Genomic DNA, 20,470 nt, shown 5'->3' with positions numbered 1-20,470 from the left:
ATAGTTTCATGAGCGCCTTGCACGACAAAGTCGAGCCAGCGACAATGTGCAGCCATGACCAAGGCTGCGACTATTCTTCTTCTTTTGGACCCTTGCTTACGCGCTAAATAAAAAAATTGTGTGGCCGGACAGTGCCGCCGACATCACGACTCTTTGATTGCTATCCACATGCCTCCTTCGAGAAGCCACGCCACATAAGCCACAAAAGTAAGAACGGGAATGGTTTTCTTCTCTCACAGACGGTATATTCGCGGACGCTGTTTGTTTTGCCAGCCGTTTCAATAGAACTTTCAAGCTTTAAATCATCCCAACTTCGTCAATGTCTGATCGCTCGACGATCCAACTATTCAACAATTTTCCAGATTTCCAAGTGTTGCAAACTTTTGTGGTAACCCATGATGCTGTAGCTTCGCAGTGGCCAGATCTATCAGCCTCACAGTTTGCGTCGAATACAGTGTATCTACAATGTAGTCACCAGGTTCATTGGCACCATCTGAAACCACTTGCACTTGCGATTCTCACTGCGACTATTCCAACGGCAACATCGTGAAGTCGATACGCCGGCATACGCCTTGAATTGCCATAACTCAGACCTGTAATAGCCTCCCGTGTGATGTGGCCGCGGGGCGACGGAGACAGCCGAAGCCCTCTAGATCTCGCCCGATATTAAGTTCTGACAGCAATGCCAGGGTAGTCCGACTACGGGCTATTTTAGGTAAAACAATGACGGCGATGAAACGGGATACTGTGAAGAAATGTTGGATCGTATGACTTTGTCAACTAGTTACCAAACAAGCCATTCACCAATATCGCATCCAAGCTCCTCGCTGTCGCACCGTCAGCATGGAAAGCCACCACGCCGCTCGCCCGAGGCCGGCACCAGACCCTCGACATGTTTTTGCTTCAATGAGCTGAAGCCATCATCTCCAAATGTCGTCATATCACGGCCCGTTCCAAATCTGCGCAGAAAATATGTTAAAGTGCAGCTTACCAGTACAATCCTCCAAGAGGGGGGGTCCAGACCGGGGGCGCACCGAGCAACGATCTACAGGCACAGCCAAGTGTCGGCAAAGCACGGCGCGACAGCCCGGGAGGCTTTTTGGCCTTGTCGCTTGGCACCGTACGACTTCCCCACGTTCCTATCACAGGTGTGACGATCTGATACAGCCACAGCTTACATGCCACCCAAGCCCGCAAGGCTTCAGCTAAATAATTGGGCGCAGCTATTGCAGTGAGAGACGCTGACCGATGGATGAATCAAAAAAAATGTTCGGCAGTTCCGGGGGCGGCAGGAAGCTTGCCAACCTTGACGGGCGAAACGACGGAGCTAGTCCTTGGCGTAAGATTTTCGATCCACCCCAGATGACGGCAAGGCATTGATCAACAGGGCGGCCTCGGCTGCTTATTCGTGGGAATTTTCTTGATCGATTCAAGAGACTAGAACTGGGGCGACCGGGGCTGAAGGTTCGAAAGTGGTCGTCAAATGCGACCCTTGTCTTGAAATTTCGTCACGATCTTGGCTTACAGCATGGCCCCCTTGTCTGAGCCAGCTAGCTGATGGAGCGCTCACGCAACTATATAGCCTGAGCCTATCTCCTGCTGATTTGACCACAATCTTCCCGTTGTTTCTCAAGATAGTTTCAATTGAACAATCCCATATATACTCCTTGCAAGAAAAACATGGCTTCTCTCCGCTCCACCCTCCTCCTCTCCCTGGCCGCCGTCGCCACCGCACGGGACATTCCCACCAACGTCCGCGACTTTTACAACTCGGTGCGCGGCCAGGGCCAGTGCAGCAATAAGCTCAAGTCTGGCTTTCACAGCATCGAAGGCGACGATGGCTGTACGTTTCCCACCCGCTCCCCCCTCTCCGTCTTCCGACAGCCCAGCTAACGGAAAAGCACAGCATTCTCCTACTGCGGCGACCACATGAACGACTACCGCGTCCTCTACCTCCAGGGCAAGGGCGGCAACCTCGTCAACATGGACATTGACTGCGACGGCATCCAGCACGGCCCCGCCGACGACGGCCGCTGCGGCAGCTCCGGCGACACCCAGTCCATCACCTCCTTCCAGGGCACCGTCGCCTCGTACGGCACCGGCCAGCGGGACCTGGACGCCTTTATCCACCCCTACGTCGTCTTTGGCAACGAGGGCACGCGGAGCGGCTACCCCAACTTTAACCCGCAAGACTACGGCGTGGAGCCGCTCTCCGTCATGGCGGTTGTCTGCAACAATAAGCTGGTAAGGCCCCCCCCCCCCCCCCCCCCGTTTCCTCTTACTTTTTTCAACAAAAAAAAAGAAATTGACAGAATAATGTGCAGATCTACGGCATCTGGGGCGACACCAACGGCGACGACGGCCCGCAGGCCATGGTCGGCGAGGCCAGCATCTCCCTCGCCACCGCGTGCTTTGGCAAGTCGGCCGTCAACGGCAACAGCGGCCACGATGACAACGACGTGCTCTTCATCGCCTTCCCGGGCCACGACGCCGTGCCGGGCAAGAGCGGCGCCAAGTGGCACGCCGGCAGCTACGACGAGTTTGCGGGCAGCATCGCGGGTCTCGGCGACAAGCTCATCCAGCGCATCGGCGGCGGCGGCGGCGGCACCAACCCGCCCCCGCCGAGCTGCTCGTGGGAGGGCCACTGCGAGGGCGCGAGCTGCAAGGACGAGAATGACTGCTCCGATGACCTTGTCTGCCAGTCTGGCAAGTGCGCGCGTGCCTAGACGGAGGGTTTCTTCAAGTCAAGAGATTAGAATTGTCTTTTAAAGAACACCCGTCCGGCAGCCAGGCCTATAAGAACCCAAATTGTATATATCAAAAATATCGAATAGGCTCTCTATACATATCATGACCATCACTTCTATTTCTTTTCTTGTTTGCTCCTTTTTTTCATCTTACGTCTTGCTTTCCACCATGGTGATTCTGCCCTCTACCGTCGGCGCAATCAGCCTCGTCCAGTCCACCAAGCATCCCCCATCGCCCGCCGGCTCGCACACGCACGACTTGATGCCCGCCTTTCTCGTCCAGCGCGCCCAAAACTTTCTCAGCAGCAGAATCTCAATGTCCATCTCATTGTCCGGGTCGGCGCCCACATCCAGCTCCTGCTCCTCCTTCTCCTCCTCTTCCTCAGTCACACCATCCTCCGCAATCTCGTGCAGCGCCTCGTCGTCTTCGTCGTCGTCGTCGTGCGGCGGCTTGTTGTGGCCCAGCCGCGCCAGGATGAAGCCGTGCCAGCTGTTGCTCCGGTCCGCCGCGTCGTTTTGATAGGAGCTCTCGCGCGACAGCGTCAGGCTCCGCTCGAGGTCCTCGGACGGGGACATGGCCCGCGCGGCGTCCTCCTGCGTGTTGCTCTTGAGCTTGGACGCCACGGCCTCCCAGTGCTCCGAGAGCTTGCGCCACTTGCCGACAGTGCGGAGGGCCATGAAGTACTGGCGCAGCATGGTGCTGATGAGGATGCCGTTTTCTTCGTCCACGAGCTCTTCTGCTTTTCCACCTTCCGACTCGACAAGCAAGCTATCATAGCCATCTACTTTGCGCGTTAGTTCTCTCCGGTGATTGACGCTTTACAGAGCTGTATTAGTGGCCATACCTTTGCCTCTGCCCATATATCCTCTTGTGGTGAGGAGATACTTTTTCTTCGGCTCGCACGGCTTGCCACCAATGTCGAGTGACAGCACGCGCTTGTTCCTCTCCCGCGACGGGTCAAAGGAAAACACGATATTCGAGACTTGGGGAAATCGGCCTTCCTGCGCGGGGTACGTAGATACGCCATTCTCAATCGCGTCCCAGATGGCCTGGCCCGTGACGCGCAGCAAAACGACAGGGTCCTCAAAAGGGAAGCACGTCGTCACGTCCTTCATTCGAACCGCCCCGGGCGGATAGATTTGGTCACCGCGAATCGTGCCCGACGCCATGATGCAGCAGTCGGCATGGTAGTGCTGCCGCATGATGTCGCAGACAAAGTTTCCAATGTTGGACTCCTTTGTGCGGACGGTGCTGAAGCGCGCGTCAAGCGGCATGGCGCACCAGCCGATGGGTTTGGCCAGCGACTTCTTCAGGTCGGCCGTGAGATTCTTGACGAGCTTTTTCGAGGGGTAGTGCTCCTTTACTTTCGAAGTAACATCGCGCCTCCAGATGTCGAAATCCCACTTGTCTGGGCGCTCTTTGCTCCGGCGGGCCTCAATGTAGCTGAGATTTTTAAAGTCGGTCCCGGAACGAAGCACGTGCGTGCCGTTGACGAGCTGGTGGTTGTAAAAGTGGTCGTGGCCTCCCAGGATGATGTCAATCAGGCCATCCGTCTGCTCCGCCAGCTTGACGTCGTTGGGCTCCCGCTGGTGGCTGAGGCAGATGATGATCTCGGCGCCGTCCGCCCTGAGCTTGGGCACGAGCTCCTTTGCGGTGGCGGTGGCGGATTTGTAGATTAGATCAGGCGGCAGGCTGTTGATGGTTGCGAGCCACTCGCGCTCTCCCAGGCCGATGATGCCGATTTTGATGCCGTTGGACGACGTCATCATGTGCGTCGGCTTGGCATTCCCGATAGGCACGTCTTTGCCCAGCGCCGGATCCAGGACATTGGCAATGAGCCAGGGGAATTTGCACTTTTCGGTCAGCGCCTCAAACTGCTTGACGCCAAAGTCAAAGTCGTGATTCTTTCAGCAATGTCAGTACCTTCAACCGCAACAGCCGTGCCGGCGCGCATAAAATTAGACCATAGTTCACTCACTCCCACGCATGCCACGTCAGTCCCAATGGCATTGAGAACAGGGATCATATGCTTGCCTGGGGTTTGAAGTTAGAATACAATGAACAAGATGCGGCTTGCAGCCATGCGATGGACTATAGACGCACCCTTGGTAACACTGCTTTCGAGACTAGGGTTGAACGCGTCGCCAGAAAAGAGGGTGATGAGCTCTGGCTGACCGGCGAATTGACTGCCGTTTCGGTACTCCTTGCACATGGTCATGAATCTTGGAAATCCTCCGACTGGTTCAGCGCTGGAAGGATCAACATGGTACACATCGTTGTAGTGCATGATCCGAAGGTCCGGTACGTCACCGCCGCCAGAGCGACCAGACGAGTATGTGACCCGCGGCTCCGCGGTGGGCTCTTGTCTTCCCATTGTGTCTAGATGTGCGTGTCTGCAGCAGATGCGTGCATAGAGAACTTGGTTTGTGGTATTTACAGAGGTGTTGGAAGTGTCGTGTGCTTCACCATCGGCATGCGACAGGGTACCTTGTACACCCTACACTGCACAGCCCGCGACGAAAAGCGGAGGCCTCGGATTCAAGCGCCAATGCGTAGGGTAACGCTTTAGCGCCCCACACTGTAAGTTGTCCAGACATAGGACAAACATCCGAGCAATCAGTTTGGTAGTTGTTTCTGGTTGGTTGCCTAATTTGCTGGATGGTCTGAACGCTGTTATGGCTATGATCAATGTTTTGGTGCAAACGTTTGCTCTGGCAATCCGCTGAGAGCCTCCAGGCTTTACTAAGCATCGACCGCCAAGACGAAGCCTTTCCAATCAAAAAAGAGGTTTTAGTAAGAGTGACCAATTCACAAAGTTGCAACTCGTATCGCGAGCAACTATAGATTATAGACAGTCCAAAGATACGCCTTGGGAACAAGAAAAAAAAAATCAAACAATGCTAGCCTGCGCCTCTATGTATGTTGACGTCTTGGTCATACATCCCAATGCTTCGTAGAACAAGCTCCAAAAATACACAGAATAAAATATAAACAGAAGCCCAATAATGAACGAGGTATCATGTGCAGATCACGCAGAGGTCTTGTAAATACAACTATGCCTCTGGGTTGATGCATGCTAGAGTGACGGCAGCTCCAATGAGCGAGCTCTCCTTGGCGGGAACGAGCTCGATGCTTCGGGTCTTGGCATATCCATTGCTCTGCAGCAGCTCGGTCACGTAGCGCTGGCAGCTCTCGAGATAGCCGGGGAAGTTTTCAATGACGCTGCCGTTGAAGGAGACGGTCGTCTTCTCCAGCTCAATGTCCTCCTCGACACGCTTGCGCAGAGAAGAGTCTGCAGATAGCGTCTGGACAAGGTCTCGCTCGCCCTCGAGGCGGGCATCCCAGAGGGTGTAGAGGCATGTGGCAACGAGAGCGCTGGAACGAACGGAGACAAAGGTAGCGAGCGCCTTGATGGCGGCCATGTCAGAGGTGGTGGGGACATGCGTGGAGGGGTGGCGCTCAGAAAACAGTTTGATGGCGTCAGTGAGATCTGATGTCGAATCACTACACATACAACAGTTAGTTTGATGAATCAGGAAGAGGGATTCGGCTTGACGTACCTTCCGATCATGGAGATCGTGTCAGTTCCCAGGGCGTAATTAGTGGTGAGCGACTCGGGCAGGACGCCTCCGAGAAGGCCCGTCGACGCAACGGCCTCGACAATAGCGATGCGGACAATCTCGCCGAGATACATGCCGCTCACTAGGTACTCCAGAGGCTGGAAGTCGGGTCGGGGGTGATCCTTGAGGAGAATCTTGTCCCATCGGGTCAAGGGAAGGATATCGGTGCCAAACATGCCGAGCTCGGTGTTGACAATGACGTGGCTGGCCTCGTCGAACCAGCCGGTAGGACGGACGCCAAACTTGGCACGATCCATGGTGGAGACAGGCATGTAGGCGGCAATGTTGACGCCAGTGCCGAGAATGAGACCGAAGCGAGTTGAAGGGTGAGAGTAGGCGCGAGACAGCAGGCACGCGCTCGAGTCGTTGAGTATAGCCTGCAGCTCGACGTTGAGTCCCTCGTTCTCGCTCGCCTTTTTGATAATGTCGCCCAGATCTTGTCCCAGAAGACCAACATCGGCGAGGAATCCCTTGCCCATTCGTCCAAACTTGCCACCACCCAGTGAAGTTTGCCTGGAAACGGTTAATATTGATGTATTTGGTATGCAATAAACGGCTGTACTTACTCGATAGGAAAACTCCAAGCAAGAGCCACAGGAATCGGCTTCTCCGTATGAGTGTCCTGCTTAAGGCTGGAAGACAGGGTTTCCTTTATTCTAGCGGCCATCCAGTTGAAGAAAGCCATGCCTTCGAGGTTCTTGATATCTCTGGTGATTTTGAAGCTCCGCATGCTGACAATGTCGCCGTCACTGTTGGCGCCAGACGAGCGACCCGACAGCTTTACCAGGGCGACGCGGAGAGTAGAGCCGCCGACATCGAGGGCAAGATATTGACCATGCTCTTGGCCGGTGGGCAGCTGATGGCTGTAGGAGGGCAGCATGGACTCTCCATCCGTCTGGAGAGCATCGAAGAACTGTTTGCGCAGATCACCGGAAAGCTTGACGAGGCCATCACCGCTGACGGGCCCGAGCAGAGCTGCTTCGGCCTCCTTAAGGAAGTCCTGCAGGCTCTTTTGCGGCGCGACGTGATCCTTGGAGCCAGCGGGATGGGTCCAGAAGGCGAGGATGGCCTGGATCAGAGACTTGCCGCGAAGCAGGCTCTTGACGAGCGCGGCGAAGAAGGCTTTCCTAAAGGTGGTCATTGCAGAAACGAGCGGCTGCATAACATGTGCTGGAAGGGGAAGGCAGGTCAAGACGAGAGGGCGGGTCCCCGGGGAAGCAGAGTGATATATATAAAGTTGCGATCAAGCTAGCGCATGGATGGATGGACGGAACGATGCTGAATGTACAGAAACGGCCCGAGGCATGTGGTGGTAACGTCGAGGTGAGCTAGTCTGGCGCAGCGGGTGAGGTGTGTGTGGTGTGTGTGCGAGTGCGCTGCAGCAGGTAGCAAGTAGATGGGGTGAGTGAGATGAGGCGGGACGGGAGGCTCCAGATGTGCACCCGACGGATCGTTATGTAAAAGGATTTTCTCTTTCCCAGATGAGATGATGGAAAAGGGACAAGGGAGGACCAGGTCGGATTTGTTGCGTTGCGAAAGGAGGTAGCAAGCAGTAGGAGTGGTGGAAGTTGGTGCCGGCCGGACGGGATTTTTAGAAGCCAAAGAAACGGGCCGCCGTTTTCGAGGTTACCAGGGACTATGTTCCAGCACCACCAGCACTGTCTGAAGAGGGAAGCAAAGGCCGAACTAACTAGCGAGTGAGAGAGAAAAAATAGGTGCTGGTGGCAGTAACGAAACGGGAAGAAAGGGCCCTATTTTGCACTAGCCGGCGTATGGGACTGGTCAGGTCGGCAAACCAACGTCGCAGAGGCGATTGCAAGGCGGAGCCCCGGTCGTGCTGGCGTGGTCGATGGACGGAGAGGGCTTGCAGCATGCGTAGCTTTGTGGCCCGGCCGTGGGGAAGGGGAGTCCGGAGGGCTTTGCGGCGCGTGGCACGAGTGGTTTTTTTCTGTCTTTTCCTGGAGAAGGGCGAGGCGAGACGAAACAGGCTGGAGTAGAACTGGCTGGAGTATGCGAGGGCGGCGTCTTGGGGGGCGTGTGTTTGCAGGGATGAGCTGGCGTGCGGCTTGCAGGCAGGCGTGCAACAACAATCAAAAAGAACGTGTTGATGTGTATGTAATAAATAGCGGCGGAGCGCTAGCGGGTTGGTTGGTTGGCAGGAGGCTCGTATTTGGCAGGCAGGGTCATGAGCGTCGAGGTTGTGATGTATGTACAGTGCAGTGCGTTGGGTAGTTAGTGGCAGTGGTGGTTATGGTGGCGGCGACATCCGCAGCTGTCCAGCAACCACTGCCCAATTTCCCGACTGGTAGCGTCTCATCATTAGCTGGGCCACCAAGCAGAAAAAAAAGCACGACGGTTTAATTGATGCATGGCACCGGCAGTGGGCCTTTGAGACGCCGAGTGTGGTCGACGACGACTCCGCAATGGAAGGTTTTGGGGTGGTGGAAGGGCAGATGGAAGGGAAGAAAAAAAAGCTGGGGATGCTGTAACGTTGCGGTGGGTAAAGTCATTCCGCCTGCCAGCGCAGCAGCCAAGGTACCTGTTTGCTGTCACTGTCTGCCTGTCCGCCTCTCTGCCTGTCAGGCCAAGGTTAGCGCGTCCGCCGATGGGATGTGGCGCCGGGCGAGGAGTCGCGGGCGTTTTGGTCTCTTTACAGTGCCTGGCTGATTTCTATCTAGGCCTCTTATCCACTGAGAGAACTTCGCCTCGCCCCAAAACATCATTGGAGCGCAAGAGCCTCCAGCACCACAAATCAGCACCACACATCACCACCACACACACCCAATGCATCATCCAACCATGTTACTTTGCCATGTCCCAAACCACATCCCGATACAACCCAAAATCTTGCACGCCTCAGCTCCAGCCTGTGGGAGGCGGCCAGCCGGGACCCTTCCTTTCGGCACTATTTTGTGGCCCAAAACACGCAATCTGTCCGCCGTTATGAATCCCCGGAGCCTGCTTTTACTGGCGCAGCGCCACTTCTGCCAACTGATGTTGAGCCTCTCCCCCGTACTCCGTACTACGACTGGAAACACCCATCATCTGATATGCAGCCAGGGATAAAAACAGCCAAAATACTACGTGGGGGCCGTTCTTTGTCCCCTCCAAATTCCCCAAGCGGCTCAGTCAAGGCTTACCAGGGGGCCGCAACCCATCAGCAGCCACTGAATGGATGGAAAAATTGTCGTCTTCAACACAGGACAGTATTAGCAGGCGACTGCTATCCCCCCCCCCTGCGCCGCCATCATCGTTCCATTCGTGTCATCTTTGAACACCTGGCGGCTGCCGTCTTTGATTGGCGCCACTAACTTACATACCCCCGTCCCGTTCTTCCATTCGTGTACCAACCAGTCGCCCAGCTGGCCTGTCATCGTGATTCGGACAAGACGGGATTGGCAATGGCAATGTAGCATTTGGATGTGTTGTCCATTCGATCAGCAAAATACCGACTGTACTAGTTGGTAGTTAGTTTTTACGCAATGTGCTTCGTGGCTGTCATCATCCGCCAAATGGCGCGCTCAGCTCTATTTTGGGGCCTTTATTAATTACAGCAGCGTATATTAATTGCACGCCCAATTGCCAGTGCCCGACTATATTGCATTCGCTTATTCTCATATATATCTGAGTAGGAATGACATGTTGCTTTTTCGATATACGTACTGCCAACGTCGAGTTTGGGGACAAAAATACCATACCGTTCGTCTCATCTTTCTGACTCGCATGTCGTTCTCCTCACATGCATGTTACCACGACGAGGGCTCGATAGCCTGCCCGCGGTCTCGGCGCAATCTCCCCTCTCCTGCATCCCTGTGCTGTACGGAGTCGGAAGAGAAAGCAACGATGCTAACAACAAGTCCCTCCAGGAACCATATGCATTGTCCGCTGTGACACCGAGATGCAACGCCTTCACCTTGTGTCGGGCCGTTGGACAGAGGAGCCTCCTCGGTTGCGTTGGATGTGACGATGCGGAGCACATCTCGGTGTGCTGGTGGCTGCAGTTTTGGCTTTGACTGTCCTGGCAGACCGTAACTAGTGGTTGTATCGAGGTTCGGCTCCGAGTGTGCTGCAACCACGGGCGGTAGCATCGCTCGGCGTACCTTTGTCCATGCTTTTTTCCTCTCTGTTTTATACTTTTTATGTTTGGCCCTTGCTACGGAGTTTTTGACACTGCGGACGAGGCTGACGGGTTTATGCCGCGACGCAGTCAATCAATGGCTGTCGTCAAAGAGCTACATCTTCAACTGTCTGTGCTCTCTGCTCATCGGAGTACGGCGATCCGCGGGCATCGCTACGCAAAAACGGTTTGATCGCATGAACTGCACGAGTCAAATCATTCCATGATCCCAGAACCATAGTTATTGTCAGGTGTGCTGGGAGTTGTTCTGACATGGCCATGGCATGGGCCTTCACCACTGTTGGTGAGCGCGGCACCCCATTCAAATGCCCTGCCCAATGAGCCCACCTTGCAGGGCAACGTTCTGGTACTCCATAACTGCTCTGTACCGAAACCCCCAGTTCCGGACAAGTGCGGAACCGTCTGCGAAAAATACAGTGACGTTCCATCGTGGGGAGCCCACACTCCCATGTCCGGCGAAAGAGGGCCACCCACACGGCGTTGCAGCTAGTGGCCCAGGCCGGAGTGCCGGTGGTATGGGCATGGTGGGCTTTTGCTGTGTGCCGCCGCCGCCGCAAATCTGTATAGCGCACTTCGGGGGTATGAGACCGAAGAACAAAGACTGGACCGGCCATGATGAAATGAATCTTCGTAAAAGTCGACGGGCTGTCTTCTTTGGGCACGACGTGGACCAACCCAGCCCACCATACTGTAACCTGCGGCGCCACTTGCTGTCACTTGGTCTCGTTGCTCCAACTTACCCAGTACCTGGATTAATCACCGCAAGGCTTAGCCTGGTAGGTATTGTAGGTGTTTGTCACTGTGCCAGTAGTTAACTAGTTATGCTGTTCCAAAAGTAAGCCCGCCAAGCTCCTGTCTGTCCCAGCTTGTCCACTCCGCCCGCACCCAGCAAGCTCCTGCCGCTGCTACATTGACCGTAGTCAAGTCTCCAACGCGCCACTAACCTACCCTCCTTCCTTCTCCAACCTCCAACTTTTTTACTTTTTTTTTTTTCTATTCATCCTCTTCTTGTCAGCGTAATAGGCTTCAATCTTTCTTGGAACATCTCCATATCGAGCACCCGGATTCCTTTGAGCTTCGTTACCCCTCGGCTGCTCTGCTCTGCGCTGCTTCTGCACCTGCACCTGCACCCTTGCGCTCGACCTGCCTACCACACCCCCACTACACAGCACACCACAGCACAGCTCACGACGTCATCATGAGATTGATCATTCGCGACGATGCTGCGGCCACCAGCAACTACGTGGCCAACTACATCGTAGACCGCATCAATGCCTACAAGCCCACGCCCCAGAACCCCTTTGTTCTCGGTCTGCCCACAGGCTCTAGCCCTCTCGGCGTCTACAAGGCCCTTGTCGACAAGTACAAGGCTGGCGAGGTAAGATTTTGTTGCGACCGAGCTTCGCGGCCGTTGAGCACGATTTATCTTTTTGTTCTTCTCTCACACGCTTCTAGATCTCCTTTGAAAATGTCGTCACCTTCAACATGGATGAGTACGTCGGCATCCCCCGCGACCACCCCGAGTCGTACCACTCCTTCATGTGGAAGAACTTCTTCTCCCACGTCAACGTGCACCCCAACAACGTCCACATTCTCAACGGCAACGCCCCCAGCCTCGAGGCTGAGTGCGTCGCCTACGAGGACGCCATCAAGCGCGTCGGTGGCATTGACCTTTTCCTCGCCGGCATCGGCGAGGACGGCCACATTGCCTTCAACGAGCCCGGCTCCAGTCTCGCCAGCCGCACCCGTGTCAAGACACTCGCCTACGACACCATCCTCGCCAACTCGCGCTTTTTTGACAATGACGTGAGCAAGGTGCCTCGCATGGCCCTCACCGTCGGCGTCCAGACCGTCCTCGAGGCCCGCGAGGTCGTCGTCATCATCATCGGCCAGCGCAAGGCCCTCGCCCTCCAGCGGTGCATCGAGCAGGGCGTGAACCACATGTGGACGCTCTCCAGCCTTCAGCTGCACCCCCATCCCATGATTGTCGCCGACGAGGACGCTACTCTCGAGCTTCAGGTCAAGACTGTCAAGGTAACCATCCATCACACCCACCGAGTCTTCGAGAATCTTGGCTAACAGACAAATGCAGTACTTCAAGAGCATCGAAAAGGTCGCCAAAGAGGCCGGTTTCCAGCAGATCCTCCCCTCCAAGGTCCGCACTGGCAACGGCCCCGTCCCCGAGACGCGCATCGATGCCGTCTCCTCCCCGACCATCCTCGCGCCTCAGCCCACCACCTCGCAGCTGCTCCGCGCCACCCCGGCCACCGAGTACCCCGTCCGTTCCGTCTCCCCGGAGCTCATCCCGGACCGCATGGCCTCCCGCATCCCCGAGCCGGCCCTCAACCAAAGACTGACCCCCAACCCCGAGCAGCAGGCAGCCAAGCAGCAGTCCAACGCAGTTAACGCCTAGGACTGCTGATCAAACACACGACATGATTTGATGCAGTTGATGTTGATGGTGTTTTGTTTTGCTAGCTGCTAGACTGAAACCAAAAAAAAAAAAAGGACGACGTCCTTGTGGTGTTAATTCTCTCTTTTGACTTGTTAGGGTTACGTTGTGCATTTACAGTTTCTAGAACTCTGGTAGTTTTGCTTTTTTTTTTTACCGTTTCACAACAATATTCATACGATACCACGTTTCAAAGTCTATCTCTCTCTCATCACTTGTGAAAACTGCCGATTTCAAGGGCCGGATAGATCGATAGGCAGTGGCGGTGATGGTTTAAAGTGCCCTGCAGTAACTGCAGGCACCATCTATCTCATTTGCGGCAGAGATGGCGCGATCCGCACTGATTTTGATTTTCATTCATAAATTGTACCATCATGTTATGCTTTTTGTACTCGAATCCATTTCCTCAAACCTTGTACTCTTTGTGTTTGCCCTTCCCGCAGGACAAGCAAGCAAGGACATGTGCATTGTATGGCTCCATGGAGGCTACGTTACGTGGAACCGGGGTGCAAAGCCCCGTGGTTCGGAACAGCAGCAATCAATTGTCTCAGACGAAACCGAGCCCCCCGGGGGCACGTTCGTCAACCGGGACTGGACGAGATGGATTCTTGCGCGTAACCGATTTACATTGACTGACTCGGGACCGTAGATGATGCCGTGCTACAAGTATCCCGTCTTCATCACCTTTAGATAGAATCGAAAATATAAAGACACTGTAGTTCCGACAGGACTCTCGAGCTCTTCCGTCATCGGAACCCGCGCGCGCACGGTGACTGTCCCAGAAGCAGGGATGGATCGTGCATGAATCTGATATGCGTCACTTCGCTACAAAGTACTCCTCATGCATGCAAGACTCACATGTATAAAAGTACTCTCTAATGTGTACAAAGCATCATCACTCCTCTTGCTGCCAGCTCCCCCTTTTTTTTTGGAAATCTATTTCTTTTGTTCTTCTTCGCTAACGTCATCAATATGTGGAAAACGCCGACACTAAACGGTGGAAAATGATATGTTGTATATTTTCTTCGAAACTTTCAGCCTATGCCTCTCATCAACCTTCTGCAGCATCAGTCGACGCAAAGAAAGAAGCTCAAGATGGTGTTGTATATACAGTTGGCGTCCCAAACACGAAACCAAAAGTGGTGCAGCGCAAGACGCTGCCGCAGAGGACAATGAAAGAGGAACAACGCGTGACCCTTGGGTATAAAAAATGGGAAAAGAAGTAAGCAGTGCTCCATATATCCAAGAATGGTCGACATGCTTATTCATAAAAGGGCCATTGCAGGAGCCACATGCCCCAGAGCAAGCTAGGAGTGATGCTATTGCATGTGGGTGGCTAAAGACTGGCCTGCTCGAATGCGATGTGATATTGATACAGTGGTTGTCATCGTTGCGTGATGAAGTCGCCTCGTTGGCGGAAAGATTATAATCTCAGTCCGCCAAAAAATATCGCTTCGATTTGCCGCGCTTAGCCTCGACAGCCTCGACAGGCTCATGCGTGTGATGCACTACGTGTGGCCTGTATACGGCGTCTACTGGTGGCATCCTGCAATCTTGTCAACAAAAACACGTTGACACAGCAAACACGAACAAACATACCAATCGTCAACGCTGAGGGGAAAGTACTCGTACAGCGGGTCAGCCTCTTCCGTTGGGCTACTGGCTGCGTGCTGACCGACGGCCGGGTGCGACTTGCCGAGCTTCGGGCTCTGCAGCTCGGCGCTCGACCTGTTGGGGCTTCTTTCGTCTTCGGAGAGCGAGAGGTTAATGGGCGCGCCGGCTTCCCGCGGTCTCGACATGGAGCCGCGGTGACCCGAAGCTGTTCGTGGCGCATCAGGGTTCCATGCCGGCACTGGTGGCTTGTTGACAGTTGGTGAAAGCGCCATTCGCTTCGCAGGGTGTGGACTTTGGCTTGGTTGAGCCACGGGCTGTGGCGTTGCCCAATCGTTGGGATTCTATGTCAATTAGTAACGCTGGCCGGGTGAGGCTTCCGGCACGAGGTCTTACCGATGCAGCTCCAGACATAGATTGGTATCTTTGCATGGCCGCCTGGAGCGTTTCCCTTTCGACTTTTAATGCAGCACTGTCTGAGCTGGCCGTGTTCTTTCTCTCCGTGCGCTGCTTGTCTCCCGACAGGGGCACATCTTTTCTACTGTCGAAATTTCTAGGACTACGGCCTCGAACAATGACAGGCCCAGACTGGATTTCGGCAATCTTGATGGTTTCTCCATTTTTCGCCTTGCCAAGGAGGCCAATCTGCACCACGTAATGTTGCTGCAGCCCCTTTCTGCGGCCGTTATTGGCGGTTGCGTGCTTAAATTGCAGTCTCTTCCAAGAGAGGGGAATGGATATGCGGCTGGCATCCAGCTCCTGGCCTGCGGACAAGTCAATGTTGACGTTGGGCGGGGCGGTGGCGACTTTGCTGTCCTCGCCAGCCTGCGGATTGGAGCTCTTCCATGGAATGGATATTATCTCTGTGCTTTTTCCCTCGATTGATTCGATGGCGTTGATGGAGGCGGAGAGCTCAACCAGAGGGACTTGGCGGCCTTGCTCGTCTATAATGTGAGAAATGGCGCGCGGCAGAGTGATCTGGCCAGCACATTGCCAGAGGTTGCGGCGGTAGCAGGTCAGCTCAAGCGGGCGGCCCGAGGTTTCACCGCCAAACACATCTTCGGCGACAAAAAACATGCCGTACAGCTCGGCGGACATGGCCATGTCGGCGAATTTTCCAGAGTCGTCGACAATGGTGGCGTTCATGATGGGATCAGAGAAGCCGAGGAGCTTGTTGTCGAGGTCCTGCGGCGAGGACTCCTCGTTGAGGGCGTCCTGGTTAGGCGTGGGCTCATAGTGGCGGGTCGAGTAGGAAAAGGGATCCTCAAATGTGGTCGCAAAGTTGTCAAAGTCATAGGAGGGCGTGAAGGGCAGCGTGGGGAGTGCGCCGGTGTCTCTGTGTGCGCGGTGACCGCTGCGTTAGTTCTTGGTCGCAAGAGGATGAGGACAGTTCGCCGGCGGAGCGTGGTCGCACAGCAATGCTGGTGACAACCGACAGAGCGACAGAGAGGAGCGTGGACGTACATGAGGGCTTCGTCAAAGCCACCGAGGTCTTGATCAAAGGCATCCATGGCCATGGCCTGGCCGGCGTGATTCATGGCGATTGAGTCGTTTTGCGTCGGAGTGGCATTCATAACCGTCATCGAGTTGAAGGCAGCCATGGCATCGTCCAGCATCCGCACGGTCAGCACCGCATCGGACAGTCTGACTGCCCGTCTAGCGTAGATCTGCAGCGGAGGCGCCGGCGGTAGCAGCAAGCAGCAAGCGGTCGCTGTCAGAAGGAGAGGCAGCAGTAGCAGCAGCCTGGTCGGGCCGACTGGTTGCAATGAGGGTGTCCGGTGAGCGTCCTGGCAATTGAGGCGTCGGGCCGAGTGCGAGACCAGAGATGGGATTCAAGCGAGAGGCGACGGTGTGCGAGCAGTCGGGGGGCAGTTGGGGATGCGCCGTTGGCTGGTGGTGAGTCGTTGAAGATGGATGTCTCGGGGGCCAGCGGTGGGAAGGGTTGAGCAAGGTTGAGTTCACTTTAGTCGATGGCAGGTACCGATACCGAGGACCGGTGCGATGCGGTGCAGTCACAGTGGAAGTGGTTAGCAACAGGTTGGAGGCTGGCCTAGTGCGGAGGAGCGTGCTGCAGGGCGGCGGGCAGGCGATACCTGAGTTTAGTTAGCACGGAGGAGAGAGGAAGAAAAAAAGGGCAGCAGAGACCACGAGGTTTCGGCTTAGCTTCCTTTTTTGCAGGGCCTCTTGCAGCAGCAGGCCGCCGGCGCCAGACAGAGCCGTCGACAGCGCAAGCGTGACAGGACACTGAGGACAGGCAGAGCCTTTGTGGGGTGGAGGAAACCAAGCCCCGTAGGTACCTCGAGAAGCGGCCCACACGCACCGCCTAAACAAGCCCTGTACAGGGCCCAGTCAAGACCGTAATGTGCCCACTGCACTCACTGTAAAACGCTCCGCACCCAGCACAAGGCTCTGCTAATCAGCGAAATGCACACATACTGGGTAGAAAAAAAGCCCCGTCCCCCAGATTGCTGACCCAGCCCAAACGCAATCGGCTGGAGAAGGAGATTACTGGTAAAAGGTACGGATAGCTGTTCTTGCTGTCCTTGTGCACCTTGTTCTGACCTTCCAGGCTTGGCAACCCGGCCGCACCTGAAGTTTCCACAATCTCCAAGCCCGCTAAAAAAAATAAAATAAAAAAGCCAAACCACAGCTGCAAGCCTGTCCAGCTGCCAAAACTGGCCTCCGGGCCCCCCGCTCTCCCTTCTGTCATGCCTGTGGCCGGCCTTGCCTGGATGCTCGACATGCAGCCGAGATAAGGCGACAAAGCCACGAGTCAGCAGGAGAAAAGGGGAGGCGAGCTGCTGACCCGGGCCATCGCGCATCATTATGCCATTACTATTTTAAATTTCCGCAATGCCATGATGAACTCTCCTTCTCATATGGTTCTGAGGCACATTGCTCTCCCTGTCAGGTACCCGCGTGCAGGGTGTGTGTGTCCCCAAAACTTTCCATTCGGGGGGAGGCTGTTGGCCGACAGCGGGCCACTCACTTACTTACCTTGCCGACTTGCCTAAAAACTTGCCCCCCCTGTTGATAATTAGTGCAACTGGAGTTTTTGGGCGTCCTCAACCCACTGCGGCTGGGCTTGTCGTCCCCTCTCTCAGCAGTGGGAAAGTTGATAGAGGCCCCCAGATCTAGCGATGTGATGGGCATCAGACCATCTAAGGTAGTCTCGGCACTCACGGTGGCGGGCAACCCTACGCCCCCCGAAACAGAAGATGGCGATAACAGGGAAGCGAAAAAGCCAATAGTTGCATCCACCATATCTTTTGAACAGATTGGCGGCCATCACTTGACTCCTGTTCCGTGGCTGCCTCGTGACGCCCGTTATATCTGTGTGTGACGGGCCGTGGCGGGGAAGACTGTCAAATCAACGTCCAGCTCTACCCCAGACTTTTTTCTTGGGCATTTCCTCGCCCTCGCTGCGTGTGTGGCAAACAAGCCTTTTGACCCTCCAATTTCCACGTCTATGCATGCATTCTGCGCCACCGTCACCGTCTAGCTTACCCCAATTGTCATCATACATGTTTTCTCAACCTGCTTTGGGCGGCTGAGCGGCGTCGGAACTGGCAGCACCCTGGCATCCCCTCCCTCTCCCCATCTGTTCGGCCCCCAGACGGGACGTCGCATTACAGACCACTGGGCGGGCGATGGCCATATTACCCCGGAGCATCATCGTTCCTTTCGCACCAGCGGAAGTTACCCTGTCACTCACCACGGCCCAATGCGCTAGCTTCGTTACCCGTCATATCTTTGTCTTTCTAGAAGCGTAGGGCTAGCTGGGTGGGTGGTTATTGGAGGGGTAATATTTAATGCTGCTGTAACCACTTGCCTGCCACCTCTACCTCAACTGCCCGCCACATGTTCGCCCCAGTCTGCTGCACGTCGTCACACATATCTGGGGTTCGGGGTACACCAACCATAATTGCACTCCATGCATGTGCTGGGTAATGACTCCATCCGGCTTCGGCCAACTTGAGGGGGGAATAATTGTGGAAATCATCCAATTTTGTCTCTATTTGTCTCTTTTTTTCTTGCAAGCTTTTTTTCCAGAGTCGCCTAAAAAATGCTCAAAACGCCGTGATCGATTCCCTCTTATGTACAGTCTATCAGTTTGACCAAAATTGCGCTCCTCCTCTTTTTATGTTGGCAAGTACAAGTAACACGAGTTGTAAAATCCCCGTCTATGCGTCGGCCTTGGGTAGACGGGTGCCAAACTTCCACACCTCGTCAAGGATCAGCTTGTGGTGCCCGTTGGCCGTCGTCTCGTCGGAAAAGATGAGCAGATCAGCATCCGCACCAGCCTCCAGCGTACCCTTGACGCCCTGCAGGCCCATCATGGCGGCCGGGGTGGCTGTCACGGCCTTGAGCGCCTGGGGGATGCCCTCGCCGGACCACTCGAGGAAGTTGTTGACGCACTCCAACAATGTGATTGAGCTGCACAAGAGACAAAACACGTTAGCGAATGATTCGACACGGGTACTCGACCCCGCAGCTTAGCAGGGACTTGTATAGCAGGCCAATCCTTACCTTCCAGCGATGGTGTCCGAGTTCTCCAGCAGCAGCTTGGAGCCCTTCTTGACAATGTTGGCCGTCGTCTCGCCATTGGTCCATGGGTAGGCGCCGTCCGGCAGGCCGACCAGGTGCATGGCGTCGGTGACCAGGATGAAGCCCTCGGGGTGGGCATTAAAGGCAATCTTGATGGTCGTCGGGTGCAGATGGATGCCGTCCGAGATGATGCCAAAGTACGGGCGCGGCAGGCTCTCGGCCTCGCCCAGCACGCCAAAGATGCCCGGGTTGCGGTGGTGCAGCGGGCGCATGGCGTTGAACAGGTGCGTGATCATGGTAGCGCCGTGGCCCACGGCCTCGGACGCCTCTTCGTAGGTGGCCTCGGAGTGGCCCACCGAGTAGCGAATACCGCGCGCCGTGATGTCGGGGATGAGCTTCATCATGTTGCCACGCTCGGGCGCCGCCGTAATCATCTTGACGGGGATGTCGCCGCCAGGGGTGGCAGGGTTGAGGTTCTCGGCGCCGTAGCAGGCCTCGAGGTCGGCAAAGGTCTGGGCCTCGATGAGCACGTCGACATTGTGCACGCCATTCTTGGTCGGGTTGAGAAAGGGTCCCTCGCAGTGCGCGCCAAGCGACTCGGCGCCGTCCTCTGCATTGTGCGAGCGCCCAGAAGGGCCCAGGAAGGGGAGCGCCTGATGATGAAACAAGCCACGTCAGTACAACCATGCAACGTAGATGATGAGGGGGGAAAAACCAGAAAGGAATTTTAAAAAAAAATCAAGGTTGTGCGCCGGGGTGGTGAAAGCTGCGCTGCTTACCTTTTGGTAGAGCTCCGGCCGTTGGCTGGTGATGGTGGGGATGTAGGATGTGACGCCGGTCTGGACCAGGAGCTTCTGGCACTCCTTGACCTTTTTGCCGTATTGCGACATGTCGTCGAGCAGGGTGGAAAAGTTGAAGCCAAAGGCGCCGTTGAGCTGGCACTCAATCATGCCGGGCGACACGATGCGGCCGCCGAGGTCGACCGTCTCGTCGGGGAGCACCAGGTCGTCAAAGAAGACGGTCTGGCTGTTGACAACCTTGCCCGTCTGGGAGCTGACCCAAAGGTCGGCGGTGACGAGCTGGTCGCCGCGCAGCAGGCGGCAGTTGGTGAACTTTGTCAGTCCATTTTTCGGCTGGGTGCCGTTGGTGACGACGGCCGGCATCGTGCGTCGGGGGTCGGCGGGTGAGAGTACGCTTGGGCCCGTCTTCGTCCTTGTCCCGCGTCCAATGAATTGGTTCCAGAGGAGTTCAGGAACACGAGAATACTGCACAGAAATACTGAAAATCGATGTCAAGGTCGGTAGGTGGAATAAAACTACAAAAAGACTACAGCAACAGAATCGACGGCGGGCG

The 20,470-nt window shown here is 55.4% G+C and overlaps 6 protein-coding genes across 6 annotated transcripts; 2 read left to right on the top strand and 4 right to left on the bottom strand.

The window, feature by feature from the left end:
* Positions 1–1,680: 1,680 nt before the first annotated feature.
* On the top strand, positions 1,681–2,726 carry LMH87_009114 (uncharacterized protein; the record flags this gene model as incomplete). Its single annotated transcript, XM_056202394.1, has 3 exons — positions 1,681–1,843; positions 1,907–2,244; positions 2,325–2,726. 3 exons carry the CDS (start codon positions 1,681–1,683, stop codon positions 2,724–2,726), a joined length of 903 nt encoding a protein of 300 aa, XP_056056962.1.
* A 171-nt stretch (positions 2,727–2,897) lies between these two features.
* LMH87_009113 (uncharacterized protein) lies at positions 2,898–5,122 on the bottom strand (the record flags this gene model as incomplete). The annotated part of the gene is made up of 4 exons (XM_056202393.1): positions 2,898–3,529; positions 3,593–4,652; positions 4,727–4,782; positions 4,852–5,122. The coding sequence occupies 4 exons, from the start codon at positions 5,120–5,122 to the stop codon at positions 2,898–2,900; spliced, it is 2,019 nt and encodes a 672-aa protein (XP_056056961.1).
* A 679-nt stretch (positions 5,123–5,801) lies between these two features.
* On the bottom strand, positions 5,802–7,509 carry LMH87_009112 (uncharacterized protein; the record flags this gene model as incomplete). The annotated part of the gene is made up of 3 exons (XM_056202392.1): positions 5,802–6,252; positions 6,309–6,881; positions 6,935–7,509. 3 exons carry the CDS (start codon positions 7,507–7,509, stop codon positions 5,802–5,804), a joined length of 1,599 nt encoding a protein of 532 aa, XP_056056960.1.
* A 4,195-nt stretch (positions 7,510–11,704) lies between these two features.
* On the top strand, positions 11,705–12,919 carry LMH87_009111 (uncharacterized protein; the record flags this gene model as incomplete). Its single annotated transcript, XM_056202390.1, has 3 exons — positions 11,705–11,884; positions 11,962–12,540; positions 12,599–12,919. The coding sequence occupies 3 exons, from the start codon at positions 11,705–11,707 to the stop codon at positions 12,917–12,919; spliced, it is 1,080 nt and encodes a 359-aa protein (XP_056056959.1).
* A 1,470-nt stretch (positions 12,920–14,389) lies between these two features.
* On the bottom strand, positions 14,390–16,185 carry LMH87_009110 (uncharacterized protein; the record flags this gene model as incomplete). Its single annotated transcript, XM_056202389.1, has 4 exons — positions 14,390–14,504; positions 14,558–14,913; positions 14,966–15,905; positions 16,034–16,185. The coding sequence occupies 4 exons, from the start codon at positions 16,183–16,185 to the stop codon at positions 14,390–14,392; spliced, it is 1,563 nt and encodes a 520-aa protein (XP_056056958.1).
* Positions 16,186–18,753: 2,568 nt separating this feature from the next.
* Positions 18,754–20,280, bottom strand: LMH87_009109 (uncharacterized protein; the record flags this gene model as incomplete). The annotated part of the gene is made up of 3 exons (XM_056202388.1): positions 18,754–19,006; positions 19,100–19,770; positions 19,897–20,280. The coding sequence occupies 3 exons, from the start codon at positions 20,278–20,280 to the stop codon at positions 18,754–18,756; spliced, it is 1,308 nt and encodes a 435-aa protein (XP_056056957.1).
* Between the last annotated feature and the right edge of the window lie 190 nt (positions 20,281–20,470).

The sequence above is a fragment of the Akanthomyces muscarius genome (assembly GCF_028009165.1).
Source record: "Akanthomyces muscarius strain Ve6 chromosome Unknown contig_18, whole genome shotgun sequence".
NCBI lineage: Eukaryota > Fungi > Ascomycota > Sordariomycetes > Hypocreales > Cordycipitaceae > Akanthomyces > Akanthomyces muscarius.
This window is presented reverse-complemented; position numbering and strand designations above follow the sequence as displayed.